Source organism: Salvelinus fontinalis, chromosome 13 (assembly GCF_029448725.1).
Source record: "Salvelinus fontinalis isolate EN_2023a chromosome 13, ASM2944872v1, whole genome shotgun sequence".
Lineage (NCBI taxonomy): Eukaryota > Metazoa > Chordata > Actinopteri > Salmoniformes > Salmonidae > Salvelinus > Salvelinus fontinalis.
In genome coordinates this window covers 27,641,629-27,660,489 of record NC_074677.1, presented here as the reverse complement: position 1 = coordinate 27,660,489, position 18,861 = coordinate 27,641,629, and the positions used below count along the sequence as shown (strand labels likewise).

The window sequence follows — 18,861 nt, the reverse complement described above, 5'->3', positions numbered from 1 at the left end:
GTGACTTCCATGTGGTTGGATACAGTTACCCGAGCTAAGCCGAGGGAGTTGAGTTTGTGTGCCCGACAGGATACAGGAAGACACGGAGCCCAGGAGACGGTATCCCGGTCTCATGGGGGAAACCTGTTCTTTTCTTTTTGGGTTTATTATTTAATAAACACCCTTGAAACTGAGCTAATCATACTCTGTCCGTGTCTGATCTATGTAAACGTCTTGACCAAACCGCCTGGTCTGCTATCAGTGGGCTAGCAAGTAGAGGAGAGGAGAGGAAGCGTACCTGTAGTTTGCCGGAGCTCCTCACACAGGCTGATGTGGGGAAACTGAAGCATCTGTTTCCATTTCTTGCTTTTTCCTTTTCTGTTTCCACCACCTCCTGCAAAAGAACAGTGGTTGATTAATCAAACAAAGGAAAAATATAACACATGGGAAAACACTAAGTAGCCTTGAGCGGCACATAGAAATACATACAGTCCCTAAAAACACTCAGAATAAAAGTGCTGTTGTAGATTCGTCAAGATAAAGAAGAGGGTCAGGGTGATTAATATAATGGCTGTCCTGGAGTGTGTGTCAAGAAGACAGAGAGGTTATTAAATTGTAGACATAGAAAAAGCAATGTTACTGTATTTTAGTCTACCTCTTTAAATAAAATAAAATAGTTTTGGTCGTGTACACATATTATGCAGATGTTATCGTGAGTTTAGAGAAATGCTTATGTTCCTAGCTCCAACAGTGCAATAATATCTAACAATACACGCAAATCCAAAGAATTTAAAGAAAGGAACTAAGAAATATAGAAATACTAGAACGAGCAGTGTCAAAGTCCACAATATAAATATATATGTATATGATGGTTTTTTATAGACATCATGGACAATATATTAATATAAAAGGTGTACAACAGTAGTTATATAGGATGATCCTTGACTAGAATACAGTATATACATATGAAGTGGATAAAACAGTATGTAAACATTATTAAAGTGACCAGTGTTCAATGATTATGTACATAGGACAGCAATGTCTAAGGTGCAGGGTTGAGTAACCGGGTGGTAGCCGGCTTGTAACAGTGATGAAAGTTCAGGGCAGGGCACTGAGCGGAGGCCGGCTAGTGGTGACTATTTAACCAAAAAAGCCGATACCGATTAATCGGCCGATTTTTGTAAATTGACAATTACAATAATGACAATTACAACAATACTGAATGAACACTTATTTTAACTTAATATAATACATCAATAAAATCAATTTAGCCTCAAATAAATAATGAAACATGTTCAATTTGGTTTAAATAATGCAAAAACAAAGTGTTGGCGAAGAAAGTAAAAGTGCAATATGTGCCATGTAAGAAAGCTAACGTTTAAGTTCCTTGCTCAGAACATGAGAACATATGAAAGCTGGTGGTTCCTTTTAACATGAGTCTTCAATATTCCCAGGTAAGAAGTTTTAGGTTGTAGTTATTATAGGAATTATAGGACTATTTCTCTCTATACCATTTGTATTTCATATACCTTTGACTATTGGATGTTCTTATAGGCACTTTAGTATTGCCAGTGTAACAGTATAGCTTCCATCCCTCTCCTCGCCGCTACCTGGGCTCGAACCAGGAACACATTGACAACAGCCACCCTCGAAGCAGCGTTACCCATGCAGAGCAAGGGGAACAACTACTCCAAGTCTCAGAGCGAGTGGCGTTTGAAACGGTATTAGCGCGCACCCCGCTAACTAGCTAGCCATTTCACATCGGTTACACCAGCCTAATCTCGGGAGTTGATAGGCTTGAATTCATAAACAGCAGAGCTGCTGGCAAAACGCACGAAAGTGCTGTTTGAATGAATGCTTACGAGCCTGCTGCTGCCCACCATCGCTCAGTCAGACTGCTCTATCAAATCATAGACTTAATTATAACATAATAACACACAGAGATATGAGCCTTAGGTCTTTAATATGGTCGAATCCGGAAACTATCATCTCGAAAACAAAACATTCATTCTTTCAGTGAAATACGGAACCGTTCCGTATTTCATCTAACGGGTGGCATCCATCAGTCTAAATATCCCTGTTACATTGCAAAACCTTCAATGTCATGTCATAATTACGTAAAATTCTGGCAAATTAGTTCGCAATGAGCCAGGCGGCCCAAACTGTTGCATATACCCTGACTCTGCGTGCAATGAACGCAAGAGAAGTGACACAATTACACCTGGTTAATATTGCCTGCTAACCTGGATTTCTTTTAGCTAAATATGCAGGTTTAAAAATATATACTTCTGTGAATTGATTTCAAGAAAGGCATGATGTTTATGGTTAGGTACACGTTGGAGCAACGACAGTCCTTTTTCGCGAATGCGCACTGCATCGATTATATGCAACGCAGGACACGCTAGATAAACTAGTAATATCATCAACCATGTGTAGTTATAACTAGTGATTATGATTGATTGATTGTTTTTTATAAGATAAGTTTAATGCTAGCTAGCAACTTACCTTGGCTTCTTACTGCCGTCGCGTAACAGGCGCGTAACAGGCGGGGTCCTCGTGAGGCAGGTGGTTAGAGCGTTGGACTAGTTAACCGTAAGGTTGCAAGATTGAATCCCTGAGCTGACAAGGTAAAAATCTGATGTTCTGCCCCTGAACAAGGCAGTTAACCCACCGTTCCTAGGCCGTCATTGAAAATAAGAATGTGTTCTTAACTGACTTGCCTAGTTAAAAACCTCTACCGAATCACCCTCCCGGATCCGGGATCTTCCTCATCAGAAACGCTGACTAGCATAGCCTAGCCTAGCGCCACAGGGAATATCATATAATATAATTTCATGAAATCACAAGTCGAATACAGCAAATGAAAGATAAACATCTTGTGAATCCAGCCAACATGTCCGATTCTTAAAATGTTTTACAGCGAAAACACAACATATATTTATGTTAGCTCACCACAATAGCGCAACACACAACGGCATTTTTGCACCGCAAAGATAGCTTTCACAAAACCCACAAATAGAGATAAAATTAATCACTAACCTTTGAACAACTTCATCAGATGACAGTCTTATGACATTATGTTATACAATACATTTATGTTTTGTTCGAAAATGTGCATATTAATAGCTATAAATCCTGGTTTTACATTGCAGCCATAGTCACAAATGGCACCAAAACAGCCAGAATAATTACAGAGAGCAACGTGAAATACAGAAATACTCATCATAAGAATCAGAATCATAAAACACGGGACGAGATGTTGAAACTGTCCATTGTGCCAATAGATGGTATGCACTCACATGAGATTTGCCGTGATGTTGACAGAGTGGCATGGGAGGTTTATTTCTTAGACTGGGTTAAGATGTCAATTTTGGGACACATCCTCAGTAGTGTGCCTTCGAATCAGTGGGTGTTTCGGCCTTTAATCACTAAACACCCTCATCAAAGGTGGCCAGCTAAAGGGTGATCAAGCCTTAGCTTGTGTCCCATGCCCAAATAAGATTTCCCATGGGACTATGCAAGGCAGGGGCGTCCTCTTCCCTGAGCCAGCCCTATAGCTGACCGCATACCTCATATGCCCTCCTCAAGTTGGATGGATCTGAATTGGGTTCTCAGGTGGGGGTGGGGGGGGGTCATGAAATTATAGCCCAGCAAGGGTCCTTCCGTTTGATCCAGATCCACTGGCTGCCTCTTTCAGCTGCTTGAGAAACTGCTCTGACGGTCTGCCGCAGAGCCTGTCCATGGATTCCAAGTTCTTTCAGCAACCTGATGGTGGAAGAAGCCACGAATCCTCTGCATCCCACTTCAACTGGCCAGACTTTTGCATTCCAGCCACGCTGAGTTGCGTCTGCTGCCAACTCTGTGTAACGCAGTTTCTTACGCTCGTAGGCCTCTTCAACAGAGTTTTCCCACGGGACTGTGAGCTCTATGATGTACACAGCCTTTCGTGAAGGGGACCAGAGTACCATGTCTGGCCTAAGGTTGGTAGAAGCAATCTCAGGTGGAAAAATGAGTTGCTGGCCAATATCGACAAGCATCTTCCAGTCCCGGGCCATGCCTAGGTGTCCAGTTTCTGGCTTTGTAGGAGGATGCTTGGGCCTTTTCTGTCCCTCCCGGATGAATGTTGTTGTTTTGACGGGATTGCTTGTTTTTGGAGGTAATGAATTGGTTGCACTCCTCTTGGTCAAGTGCTGCAGCCAGGCTCTTGAGGACCTGATTGTGCCTCCAGGTGTAGCGGCCTTGTGAGAGGCTGGTCTTGCAACCTGTCATTATATGCCTGAGAGTCGCTGGAGCTGGGCAGAGGGGGCAGGTCGGGTCCTCGCCATACCATTGATGTAGGTTTTTTGGTGATGGAAGCACATCATAAACAGCTCTTATGATGAAGCTGATGTTGCTTGCCTCCATTTGCCAAAGCTCACTCCAGTTGATCTTTCTCCTCTCCAGGCCTTCCCACCACGTCCATTGCCATTGTTTAGCAAGAGAGACAGCCTTTGCACTTCTTGCAGTCTCCTCCTGTCTGCGCACCTCCTCGACCACCAGCTTCCTGCGTTCAGATGTTGTTGCCTTATGGAACGTTGGTTTGCTTGCTGCCAGGCCAAAGCCTCCTCTTCCATGCTGGATATTCCCCACAATGTCTTGGTGTCTCAGGGCTGATATTGCTTGCTGCACAGCCTTGGATGATGTCCATTTCCGTCCAGTTTGTAGGGGAGGTGCAGCCTTGCTGATGGTCTGGTCTTTGGAGTCCTTCAATGTCATCTGAAGTCTTACTTTAGAGCACTTGTACTCCTCCGTTAGACTTGTAAGAGGTAGTTCAAGGACCCCTTTGCCATAGAGGCCGATGTTACTCAGGCATCGTGGGACACCCAGCCATTTCTTCACGTATGAGGTAATGGTTCGCTCCATCTTCTCCACTGTTGTTATTGGGACCTCATAGACGGTGAGTGGCCACATTACCCGGGGGAGAAGTCCAAACTGTAGGCACCAAAGCTTGAGCTTCCCAGGCAGTAGGGTCTTGTTGATGTTCTCAAGTCCGTCTGCGATGTCCTGTCTTACTTGCTGCACTTGATCTTTATCTCGGAGGCTTTCGTTGTACCATCTACCCAGGCTCTTGACGGGTTGCTCAGACACCGTTGGTATCGGGTCATCTCCAATGCAGAACCTCACATCTTTAAGCTGTCCCTTGACTATGGAGATGCTTCGAGATTTGCTTGGCTTGATTTTCATCCGGGCCCATTTGATGTTATCCTGCAGTTTTGCAAGTAGCCGCCTGGTGCATGCTGCAGTGGTGGTCAGTGTAGTCATGTATGCTCGGATAGGTGGGAGACGGAGCCCTTCCTTAGTTCTCTCACCGCCGACCACCCATCTCGATGCCCTGATGATGACTTCCATGGCCATAGTGAAGGCCAGAGGTGAAATTGTACAGCCTGCCATTATGCCCACTTCCAAGCGCTGCCATGTTGTTGTGAAGTCAGGTGTTGTGAAACACAATTGCAGGTCTTGGAAATAGGCCTTTACCAGCGTAGTGATGGGTTCTGGTATGTGGAAAAAGTTGAAGGATTCCCAGAGGAGTTCATGGGGAACTGAGCCAAAGGCATTGGCCAGGTCGAGGAAGATGACATAGAGGTCTCTCTTGTCTTTCTTAGCTGTTTGGATCTGGTGCCAAATCATACTCGTATGTTCCAGGCAACCAGAGAAACCAGGAATGCCTGCTTTCTGTACAGATGTATCAATGTACTTGTTCCTTTCCAGGTAAGTGGACAGCCTCTGTGCTATTATACTGAAAAAATCTTCCCTTCGACGTTGAGAAGGGAGATTGGTCGGAATTGACTGATGTCTGTCGCATCCTTCTCTTTCGGGATTAGCACACCACCAGCCCTTCGCCATGCCTTGGTATAATTTCCTTCTGCCACACTATCCTCATGAGCCTCCAAAGAAAGGGTAGAACATCCGGGGCGTTCTTGTAGAGCTTATATGGTACTCCATTAGGCCCAGGAGCCGAGGCCGCTCTTGCTCGTCGGACAACGTTCTCTACTTCCTTCCATTTTGGAGGGTCAGTGTCCAGATTGAATTCTGGTGGTTGAATAGGTGGGATGTCATGTGGGATGATTATCTGCTCATGCCTTTTCGTGTCCTGGTGGACCTTTTCCAGATGGTCTTCCAGTTCTGGCTTTGGAGTTTTTAGGATTCCGCACTTTTCCTTTGCGAAGAGGTCTTTGACAAACTTAAAGTTTTTTTTATAGAACCGTGTTCTTGAGTGTTCCTTCTTCCTACGAAGTTTCCTTAAGTTTTCCGCTCTTCGCAAGGTTGCCAGCCGACATTTGATGTCTACTTGGAGTAGCATGAGACCTTCTCTCTCTGCATCAGAGGCCTTCTTCCACTGCTTTCTCAGCTGCCTTCTCTCTCTGACAAGTATCTCGATCTCTTGCTGCCTCCTAGATTTGGCTGGCGCGGGTGGTGTCTTGCCACTTCTCCTTTCGTTTACTCCAAAGCGCTCTTCTCCGTAGTGGTAGATAATGTCTCCCATCCTTTCAAGCTTTTTCTCTGCTGTTCCTACCTGTTGTTCCAAGATTTTTGTCAGGTCGTTGTTGATTGTTTCCCACTCTCTCTTTTCAACAGCTTGGGGCCACTTCACACTCGGTCTGTGCCCTTTGACCTTTTCCTCTTTTAGAGGTCTCTGTGGTTGGGTGAGTTCATCCACCGGCATTTCTGTGCTTGTGTTATCCTCCTCCGTTACAGGGGTGCTGATGCTCTGCGAACTTTGGTTTGCGTCCCATCGCTGTGCTTCATTTGACTGATTTGACTGGCTGCTTCGTAAGAAGTACTGGTCAATGCGAGGTCCCTGTCTCTGCTCTACCAAGCACCTTTTCCTCCCTTGATGGATCCTTAACCCCCTTGCCGATGTTACTCTCTCCCAACCACAGCTGCACACCTGAAGTGTGTGTCCTGCTGCTGTTATGGTTGTCTCATGTGCTGTGTTCCTACTCGTAGTTGTTTCCATTCCTGGGTCCGTAGCCGTGTGATCAGTCGTTGAGCCATCTTGAGCCCCAGCTCTCGCAGGCTCTAGGGGTATGTTCCTTTGTTGACTTTCAGTAGCACTTAGCGGGTGTCTCCAACATACTGAAGCAGCGTCGGAGACTGCCAACATGGGTAGCTAGCCCATTACAGCCCCATTGGGGTCTATTCCCTCCGGTCAGCTGTCTCTCCAAGCTGTCACACACACTTTCCTATGTTGTCAGCTGTCCTTTCACAGCAGTCACTGGACAAGTCCAGATAAAACTTTTATGAAAAATACATGTTGTACAGCAAATGAAAGATAAAAATCTTGTGAATCCAGCCAACATGTCACACCCTGGCCTTTGTTATATTGATTTTCTTTATTAGTTTAGTTAGGTCAGGGTGTGACATGGGGGATGTTTGTGTGTTTTGTCTAGTTTAGGGTGTGTGTATTGTTTAGGGGGTTTTGTAGAATGTATGGGGTTGTGTTCAGTGTAGGTGTTTAGGAAAGTCTATGGTTGCCTGGTTTGGTTCTCAATCAGAGACAGCTGTTTATTGTTGTCTCTGATTGGGAGCCATATTTAAGGCAGCCATAGGCTTTAGGTGTTTGTGGGTAATTGTCTATGTTCTATGTTGCATGTGTGCACTTAGTTCGTTTTAGCTTCACGTTTGTTTTTTGTTCATTTAGTAACTGTTTGTTTTTTCTTCATTAAAAGAAGATGTCTTTTTTCCACGCTGCGCCTTGGTCCACTCATTCGTCTCATAATAATCGTGACAGAATTTCCCACCAACCCAGGACCAAGCAGCGTGATAAGCAGCAACAGGAGCAGCGCATACAGGATTCTTGGACTTGGGAGGAGATACTGGATGGTAAGGGACCTTGGGCACAACCAGGAGAATATCGCCTCCCTCGTGAAGAGCTGGAGGCAGCTAAAGCCAAGAGGAGGCGATATGAGGAGGCAGCACGGAAGCAAGGCTGGAAGCCCGTGAGTAAAACCCAAAAATGTCTTGGGGGAGGCTACAAGGGAGTGTGGCGAAGTCAGGTAGGAGACCTGCGCCAACTCCCTATGCTTACCATGGAGTGCGAGAGTACGGGCAGACACCGTGTTATGCGGTAGAGCGCATGGTGTCTCCTGTACGTGTGCATAGCCCGGTGCGGGTTATTCCACCTCCCCGCACTAGCAGGGCCAGATTGAGTATTGAGCCAGGTGCCATGAAGCCAGCTCAACGCGTCTGGTCTCCAGTGCGTCTCCTCGGGCCGGCATACATGGCACCAGCCTTACGCATGGTGTCCCCGGTTCGCCTACACAGCCCAGTGCGGGTTATTTAACCTCCCCGCATTCGTCGGGCGACGGGGAGCATACAACCAGGTAAGGTTGGGCAGGCTCAGTGCTCAAGGGAGCCAGTACGCCTGCATGGTCCGGTATATCCGGCGCCAACTTCCCGCCCCAGCCCAGTACCACCAGTGCCAACACCACGCACCAGGCTTCCAGTGTGTCTCCAGAGCCCGGTTCCTCCTCCACGCACTCGCCCTATGGTGCGTGTCTCCAGCCCGGTACCACCAGTTCCGGCACCACGCACCAAGCCTCCTGTGCGTCTCCAGAGTCCTGTGCGTCCTGTTGCTGCTCCCCGCACTAGCCTTGAGGTGTTTAGGAAAGTCTATGGTTGCCTGGTTTGGTTCTCAATCAGACAGCTGTTTATTGTTGTCTCTGATTGGGAGCCATATTTAAGGCAGCCATAGGCTTTAGGTGTTTGTGGGTAATTGTCTATGTTCTATGTTGCATGTGTGCACTTAGTTCGTTTTAGCTTCACGTTTGTTTTTTGTTCGTTTAGTAAGTGTTTGTTTTTTCTTCATTAAAAGACGATGTCTCTTTTCCACGCTGCGCCTTGGTCCACTCATTTGTCTCATAATGATCGTGACACAACATGTCCGATTCTTAAAATGTTTTACAGCGAAAACACAACATATATTTATGTTAGCTCACCACAATAGCCCAAAACACAACGCCATTTTTTCACCGCAAAGATAGCTTTCACAAAACCCACAAATAGAGATAAAATTAATCACTAACCTTTGAACAACTTCATCAGATGACAGTCTTATAACATCATGTTATACAATACATTGTATTTATAGCTACAAATCCTCGTTTTACATTGTGAACATGGCGCAAAAATGCTCCAAATTGTCCGGAGAAATTTTGGAGAGTCACGTAATCTAACAGAAACTCATCATAAACTTTGCTGAAAAATACATGTTGGACATATAATTAAAGATACACTGGTTCTTAATGCAACCGCTGTGTTAGATTTAAAAAAATAACTTTAGTAAAAAGCACAGCATACAATAATCTGAGACAGCGCTCAGCCATTCTCCGCCATGTTGGAGTCAACATATTCAACATCATAAATATTCTCTTACCTTTGAACTTTCATCAGAATGCAGTGCCAGGAGTCCTTGTTCCACAATAAATCGTTGTTTTGTTTTAGAATGTCCATTTCTTCTGTCAAATTAGCAACTTTGGCTAGCATAGTGGCGCTCACGTGTCCATGAAAGTTTGACGCATGGAACGAAAAATTCCAAAAGTCATAATAAAAGTTGAATAAACTGGTCAAACTCAGTTGAAAATCCATCTTTAGGATGTTTTTCTCATATGTATCCAATAACGTCCCAGACGGAGCATTTCTTCGTGTCTACCTAACGCATTGCAGAAAACGATATGGTGCTCCCAGGTGCGCAGCAAAATACTGCCAATATGGCTGACCTGTCACTCCAAGCTCTCATTCGGTCCCACATCAGGCTAGACACCTCATTCAACGTTCTACTGCCTGTTGACATCTAGTGGAAGGCGTATGAAGTGCATACATATCCATAAATACAAGGCAATTGAATAGGAGCAGCCCTTCACAGAGACCCATTTCAGAATTTTCACTTCCTGTTTGGAAGTTTGCCTGCCAACTGAGTTCTGTTTTACTCACAGATATAATTCAAACAGTTTTAGAAACATCAGTGTTTTCTATCCAATAGTAATAATAATATGCATATCTATTGATCTAGAACAGAAACTATACTGATTTCCGATTGTTATGGAAACTTGAAATCGGCCCTAATTAATCGGCCATTCTGATTAATCGGTCGACCTCTAGCAACATTGGACCAACACCTTACATGTTGCATTGATATTTTTGTTCAGTATAGTTACAGTACGTTAACAAACAAATTAGCAAGCAGAATAGGCCTAGGCCTGCTACCTACACTGTAAAGTTGCCCATCTTGGTTGGGTGGTGAAACCAATTCTATAAGTGGCATGTGCATGAACTGGATGCCATGCCCAGTAACATTTGCTGTTCAAATAGTGGTTGGAAGTGAACATATTGACAGTATGTCTGGCTAACAATGTTTTATCACAATGGGAAGCGGACAAGATGCAAATGAGACGCTGAGAACATTGTTTATGCCTGGCAAAGAGATGTACAAGTATGACAAATTTGTCATACTTGTACATAGAACTTGTACTAGAAGACTAACTTGTGTTGAAGCCACTGTGCCTCAATCTTGACAATCCCACACTATTGTAAAAAATACTTTGGAAGCTATAGAACATAATTTATTAATGTCTAGATTTGTTTTTGCCACATGCATTCTATTACAAACACCTTTAATGCATACTTTTAAATTATATTATGTGAGCTAAACATACAAATAAAAAAAGATATAAAAACATATTCCTGAAAGTATAATTTTACTAATGTTACTGTTCCTAATACAACAAGAAAATAATTAAATACATGTAATTTTGTATTTGAAACATCGAATTCCATTCATTCCTATGGAGGACTGCTTCTACTGGGGAGTACCAATATGACCGACCCGTGGCTTAAAAGCCTCTCAAATGACAAATATATAGCATCAGCAATCCAGGGTTTATATACTGTACATCACTGCAAATGACAGTGTTATCACTAACTTAGTATTGTTCGATGGAGATATACTCACTGGTGTTGAAAGAATGAGATTACATCCTGCATTAGTGCAAATGCAAAGATAGACAAACCATAAGGAAATAATAGCGCAAACCAGAGAAAGAGACAGCCTCTTATTCTTTCACTCCGCCACCGTTTTCCATCTTGAACTGTTGTTTGTGAGAGAAAGTATTAATGCATTATTACTATTTGATAATAACAGAATTACAGTGTTATTACCACCACCAACAACAAGAGTGGAAACAAATTAGAGGTGCTTAATGTGGATTTCAATGGCAAACAATGTGACCAGAGAGAGGCGACGCGAAAACAGAAGTCTGTGTAATGCCTATGGCAGATTCAATACTTTTCCTCTATCAAACAGAGACACTACACTGAGACTAGATAGAGAGTACAGTATTGATCCTAGCAGAGATGACAATACCATTTTGAACACTGTGTTTTGCTGTAGGCTACCTCTGACATACAGTACAATTGTTTTGGTTAGTTTTCCATTACAACGCATTTCACAAATAAACATCTGATTGGTTGATGGGAAATATACATATTTACAGATCAGTATAATGTTATTTGATGATGATACCGATGTTCCCTCTGGGAAAAATAAAAGTTGTTCTATACTAATTCTCTTTTACTGTATATATCCATAATATGCCATGTGACTGATATGGCCAGAGTGAGGTTCATCAGACTGGGGTCAACCACCCTGTGAATGGAATGAGTCTGTAAACAGTTTGGAGGAAAAACATTCCTGAGTTTTAAAACAAGACCTTTGTTCATTGTGTTAGCACCAATTGATTTAGTATGAAAGAGGTATAACAAATAGATAGATCAAATGTCTTACTTATGTCCCACATGATAGGCGACTTTTACTGTAGTTAGTTCAATACTGTCATTGCTTCCAATGTATCTGATAGTAGGACCACTATCAGATAATCTGTGACTGGGGGATAAAATGATATATACCATGATGCCATTTCTGTTTCAGATGGATACATTATCGGTCTACAGTAATTAGAAAAAAATATCTCGGCTTGTTACATTATCTGCAACAGCTAGATACACCAGCTAGAGTCTATAGCGCTGCATACTCCGTGATCATCTTTATGTTGTTATTTCACAAATTGACATAGGCCTAATGTTGACACCCTACCAACACCACTACAATCCGCTAACATGGAGCGCACTGACATACGCTGTCATTGCCAACTAAAGGTCCACAAATTAATGTCTACTGGCGTTAATTTTGTATGTGTGTAGCTAGCTCTCCATTGCAAATTGAATACGGAATTATGTTCAACATGCTGTTTCGACAACGACAGAAGGATGCTGTAGAATAGAAAGTCGGAAAATCTAATGTCACGCAATTTGATTAACAGTCACATCTTTTCTGTAGCCTACCAATGTCCAAGGTTAAGCTCGAGTAAATATTATGTATTTAGAGAGCATATGGGATGTTAATATAGTTATCTTAACGCTTCAGAGGCTTTGCAAATAATAAAGAGGTCCAGCTCCTATCTCTTATGGCCTGCGCTTCCTGGGGGAATCCCCAGGTTCTGAGCTTGTTCTGGCGGTGAAGAGAGAGGAGCTGTCAAGCTTGTCACCCGTTCCTGCGCTCCGACATCTCTTACCTTCTCTTGCTTTCAACAGGACGGTGTTGGCCACGATATTCTCGAGCTCCATGTTTTCCTGGGTTGCAGGCACCACAGGCCCAATCTCGTCGCCGGGTTGGCAGTAGTATGTCCTCCCCCCCCCCCCCCCCCCCCACCCCCAAGGCAGAATATTTTAACCCTGATGACTCTCCGTACCGTCGTTCGCTCCCGCTCTCCGCCCCGAAGGTTGAGCTGCGTCGATTCTAACCCCACCCGCACGTCAACTATTGATGTATTCTGACATCGCAGGATAGTTTTAGTTTTGTCTTCACCATAACCACGCCCCTTTAACACAAATATGGATCACCATTAATATTCACATTCAATTAGTTATTCAAAATGATGACCTAATTTGGCTCTGTTCACGTAAAAGAGCCGGTATATTTGGTTCCCAAACGGTTCGTCGTTCAAAATGCTTAAAAATCTCCAATGTAAAGACCAAAATGTAGGCTGCCATTATGACCGATCGTGAAATCCGCGTTCAAATACATTTTTACCTGGCCAAATTATTAGATGGCCTGCAAAAAAAATATGGTTATTTTTTTTACGCACTGAAAAAAATCAGCGTGGACCAGATTGACGTGCTCTCCCCACTTTTTTATTTTTACTGCAGTGACGATTCATATGAGGCATTAGACGGGTCTATAGCCCGATTGTAAAATGTAATACTAAACTAACAATTGATAACTCGATGCCGCAGTGGAGCGATTATTGGAAGACTCGAACTGCTCAAGCAACGATAACCGGAAGTGACGACTGCTAAGGAGAGTGGTCGATTGTAAATGCAAACTTCATTTCAAACTTCTTTGGGAGATTCTTGTGTTCAACTTCATCTGGAAAAATCGTACACATTATATTAGGAAATCTGTCGTTATGAACTCATATGAATATGGTGGTCTCAATTTTTTTGATTTTCCTACTTTGAATAATATGTTTAAGATAAATTGGACTAAATATTTTTTTAAGAATCAAACTTCAATTTGGAATTTCATCCCTCATTATATCTTCTCCCGTTTTGGTGGCCTCAATTTTATGTTACTCTGTAACTATAACATTGATAAGATTCCTGCTAAATTATCTGCTTTTCATAGACAAGTATTCATAGCGTGGTCGTTAATATATAAACATAATTTTTTCCCCGCATAGGTATTTCATTTGGAACAATAAAGACATTGTGTATAGAAACAAGTCTTAATTTTTAAAGAACTGGTTCAATAATCATATCCTGCTCGTGAGTCAACTTTTTAATGCAGAAGGACTGTAACTCAATTATGAGGAATTTTTATCTCGTTACAATATCAATGTAACACCTAGAGAGTTCGCCATAGTCTTTAATGCTATTCCATCTGGAACTCTCATGTTGTTTAGAGGTGTAGCCAGACCTCACCTTCTTGACCTACCCTCGCTTAATCCAGTTGACTCTCCAATAGGGAAAATATGTTTCTCCTTGCTCCCTCAGAACAACAGATCTATACGTGCTTTATTTCAAAGGGATATTATATCCATTCCTTATGTCACAAGTTACTGGAATACATTGGTCACTAATATCTGTTGGGAAAAAGTCTGGTTATTACAACACAAATACTTGCTTGTTAACAAGGTCAAAGAGGTCTCTTTCAGAATGATCCATAACTATTACCATGCAAATCATTACCTGAAGAAAAAAGACATTAACATTGATTGTACTTTTTGTGTTGAGCATCCAGAAACAGTTTTACATTTATTTTGGCATTGTCTACATGTAAAACAATTATGGAAAGGTATTCACAGTTTTATAATTGTTAATATTCTTGATGACTTTTGTTTGTTATTGGAGAATGAGCTGCTCGATTTCCTTAACCATAATAAAGAAAAAGAAAAACAATTTTACATCATAAATCTAATTGTGCTAATGGAAAAATGTCATATTCATAAATGTAAATTCACTAATAAAAAAACACACTTCCGTGTTTTCAATAAGGAATTTGAGCAGTACATTAAGACCATTCTACATTCTTCTAATAAGAAAGCTGTTAAAAATATCAATATGTATGTTTCTTTTAAAGTCTTTGTGTAATCTGTAATTTGTTCTACGCCCTAGCATATGTTATCATTGTCTATCCATGTACTTATTGTATGTATACAGACTTTTCTATGTTGGTAATACATTTAAAAAATAATAACATTTAAAAAAAGAGATTCTTGTGGAGTTATAGAATCTGCGGAAACACACACACAGTGCAGTATTTGGTGGATGCCAAGTGTAGAAAGAGAATAAAGAGGCCAAAATATATGCAGTTGAAGTCAGAAGTTTACATACACTTAGGTTGGAGTAATTAAAACTCGTTTTTCAACCACTCCACACATTTCTTGTTAACAAACTATAGTTTTGGCAAGTCGGTTAGGACATCTACTTTGTGCATGACACAAGTAATTTTTCCAACAATTGTTTACAGACAGATTATTTCACTTATAATTCACTGTATCACAATTCCAGTTGGTCAGAAGTTTACATACACTAAGTTGACTGTGCCTTTAAACAGCTTGGAAAATTCGAGAAAATGTCATGGCTTTAGAAGCTTCTGATAGGCTAATTGACATCATTTGAGTCAATTGGAGGTGTACCTGTGGATGTATTTCAAGGCCTACCTGCAAACAGTGCCTCTTTGCTTGACATCATGGGAAAATCAAAAGAAATCAGCCAAGACCTCATAAAAAAAATTGTAGACCTCCACAAGTCCGGTTCATCCTTGGGAGCAATTTCCAAACACCTGAAGGTACCACGTTCATCTGTACAAACAATAGTACGCAAGTATAAACACCATGGGACAACGCAGCCGTCATTCCGCTCAGGAAGGAGATGCGTTCTGTCTCCTAGAGATGAGCATACTTTGGTGCGGAAAGTGCAAATCCTTCCCAGAACAACAGCAAAGGACCTTGCGAAGATGCTGGAGGAAACATGTACAAAAGTATCTATATCCACAGTAAAACGAGTCCTATATCGACATAACCTGAAAGGCCGCTCAGCAAGGAAGAAGCCACTGCTCCAAAACCGCCATAAAAAAGCCAGACTACGGTTTGCAACTGCACATTGGGGACAAAGATCATACTTTTGAGGAGAAATGTCCTCTGGTCTGATGAAACAAAAATAGAGCTGTTTGGCCAGAATGACCATCGTTATGTTTGGAGGAAAAAGGGGGAGGCTTGCAAGCCGAAGAACACCATCCCAACCGTGAAGCACGGGGGTGGCAACATCATGTTGTGGGGGTGCTTTGCTGCAGGAGGGACTGGTGCATTTCACAAAATAGATGGTATCATAAGGCAGGAAAATTATGTGGATATATTGAAGCAACATCTCAAGACATCAGTCAGGAAGTTAAAGCTTGGTCGCTAATGGGTCTTCCAAAGGACAATGACTCCAATCATACTTCCAAAGTTGTGTCAAAATGGCTTAAGGACAACAAAGTCAAGGTATTGGAGTGGCCATCACAAAGCCCTGACCTCAATCCCATAGAAAATTTGCTGGCAAAACTGATCAACAGTGTGCGAGCAAAGAGGCCTACAAACCTGACTCAGTTACACCAGCTCTGTCAGAAGGAATGGGCCAAAATTCACCCAACTTATTGTGGGAAGCTTGTGGAAGGCTACCTGAAACGTTTGACCCAGGTTAAACCATTTAAAGGCAATGCTACCAAATACTAATTGAGTGTATGTAAACTTCTGACCCAATGCGAATGTGATGAAAGAAATAAAAGCTGAAATAAATAATTCTCTCTACTAATATTCTGACATTTCACATTATTAAAATAAAGTGGTGATCCTAAATATATATATATATTTAGCAAAAAAAGAAACGTCCCTTTTTCAGGACCCTGTCTTTCAAAGATTATTCGTAAAAATCCAAATAACTTCACAGATCTTCATTGTAAAGGGTTTAAACACTGTTTCCCATGCTTGTTCAATGAACCATAAACTATTAATGAACATGCACCTGTGGAACGGTTGTTAAGACACTAACAGCTTACAGATGGTAGGCAATTAAGGTCACAGTTATGAAAACGTAGGACACTAAAGAGGCCTTTCTACTGACTCTGAAAAACACTAAAAGAAAGATTCCCAGAGTCCCTGCTCATCTGCGTGAACGTGCCTTAGGCATGCTGCAAGGAGTCATGAGGACTGCAGATGTGGCCAGGGCAATACATTGCAATGTCCGTACTGTGAGACACCTAAGACAGCACTATAGGGAGACAGGATGGACAGCTGATTGTCCTCGCAGTGGCAGACCACATCTAATAACACCTGCACAGGATCAGTACATCCGAACATCACACCTGCGGGACAGGTACAGAATGGCAACAACAACTGCCCAAGTTACACCAGGAACGCACAATCCCTCCATCAGTGCTCAGACTGTCTGCAATAGGCTGAGAGAGGCTGGACAGGGCTTGTAGGCCTGTTGTAAGGCAGGTCCTCACCAGACATCACCGGCAACAACGTCGCCTATGGGCAGAAACCCACCATCGCTGGCAAGTTGTGGTTTTATCTCACCAAGGGTGATGGTCGGATTCGCATTTATTGTCAAAGGAATGAGCATTACACCGAGGCCTGTACTCTGATGCGGGATCGATTTAGAGGTTGGACTGAGGGCTTGTAGGCCTGTTGCAAGGCAGGTCCTCACCAGACATCACTGGCGACAACGTCGCCTATGGGCACAAACCCACCGTCGCTGGACCAGTCAGGACCGGCAAAAAGTGCTCTTCACTAACGAGTCGCGGTTTTGTCTCACCAGGTGTGATGGTCGCGTTTATCGTCGAAGGAATGAGCGTTACACCAAGGCCTGTACTCTGGAGCGGGAACGATTTGGAGGTGGAGGGTCCGTCATGGTCTGGGGGCGGTGTGTCACAGCATCATCGGACTGAGCTTGTTGTCATTGCAGGCAATCTCAAAGCTGTGCGTTACAGGGAATACATCCTCCTCCCTCATGTGGTACCCTTCCTGCAGGCTCATCCAGACATTACCCTCTAGCATGACAATTCCACCAGCCATACTGCTCATTCTGTGCGTGATTTCCTGCAAGACAGGAATGACAGTGTTCTGCCATGGCCAGCGAAGAGCCCGGATCTCAATCCCATTAAGCACGTCTGGGACCTGTTGGATCGGAGGGTGAGGGCTAGGGCCATTCCCCCCAGAAAAGTCTGGGAACTTGCAGATGCCTTGGTGGAAGACTGGGGTAACATCTCACAGCAAGAACTGGCAAATCTGGTGCAGTCCTTGAGGAGGAGATGCACTGCAGTACTTAATGCAGCTGGTGGCCACACCAGATACTGACTGTTACTTTTGACATTATTCAATTTCTGTTAGTCACATGTCTGTGGAACTTGTTCCGTTTATGTCTCAGTTGTTGAATCTTGTTATGTTCATACAAATATTTACACATGTTAAGTTTGCTGAAAATAAACGCAGTTGACAGTGAGAGGACATTTCTTTGTTTTGCTGAGTTTATATAGATACTGTAGCCACAATGGAGCTGAATTGAATGTAATCACTCCAGCTAACAAGTTAGTTTAACTAGCTGCTTTTAGCATACGGCTAACTTGCTAAAGTTAGCTCGTTAGCTAGCTATCTATTAATACCAACGAATTACAATGCTGAACCAATCAACCAAAACATTTAAGCATTTTTAACAGCTTGCGATCACATCAGACCTCATTCTGTCCCCTGGACTAAACTAGCTAGTCATTCCACATTACATAAGCTTCCACTCAACATTCCATTGCAGTCTGAGCCGTAGCTACACATTGTGCCCCTAGCGTCTCCCTCCCTCCACAACAGTCTTCCAAAGAAGTTTGAACTGAAGTTTTCCCTTACCATCGTCCACTCTCTTCCCTTTAGCAGTCGTCTCTTCCGGTTCTCGTTGCATGTGCAGTTTGAGTCTTCCAATAATCACTCTATTGTGGCATTAACTTATCAGTTGTTAGTTTTATATGTTTAATTTTTTTACCCCTTTTTCACCCCAATTTCGTTGTATCAAACAGTCTTGTCCCATCGCTGCAACTCCCATACGGACTCGGGAGAGGTGAAGGTCGAGAGCCGTGTGTCCTCCAAAACACGACCCCGCCAAGATGCACTGCTTCTTGACACAATGCTCGCTTAGCCCATAAGCCAGCCACACCAATATGTCGGCGGAAACGCTATACACCGGGCGACCGTGTCAGTGTGCATTGCGCCCAGCCCGCCACAGGAGTCGCTAGAGCGCGATGGGACAAGGACAGCC

At 43.0% G+C, this 18,861-nt stretch overlaps 1 protein-coding gene across 1 annotated transcript in view; it reads right to left on the bottom strand.

Annotated features, from left to right (window-relative positions):
- Positions 1 to 12,702, bottom strand: part of LOC129868343 (G protein-coupled receptor kinase 6-like) — a 48,594-nt gene extending 35,892 nt beyond the window's left edge. The window contains exons 1-2 of the mRNA XM_055942242.1: positions 12,588 to 12,702; positions 278 to 373 (exon numbers count right to left, since the gene is read on the bottom strand). Coding sequence (XP_055798217.1) covers positions 278 to 373; positions 12,588 to 12,639 — 148 coding nt within the window. The 5' untranslated portion in view covers positions 12,640 to 12,702. The remainder of the gene's footprint in view (positions 1 to 277; positions 374 to 12,587) is intronic.
- Positions 12,703 to 18,861: the final 6,159 nt, after the last annotated feature.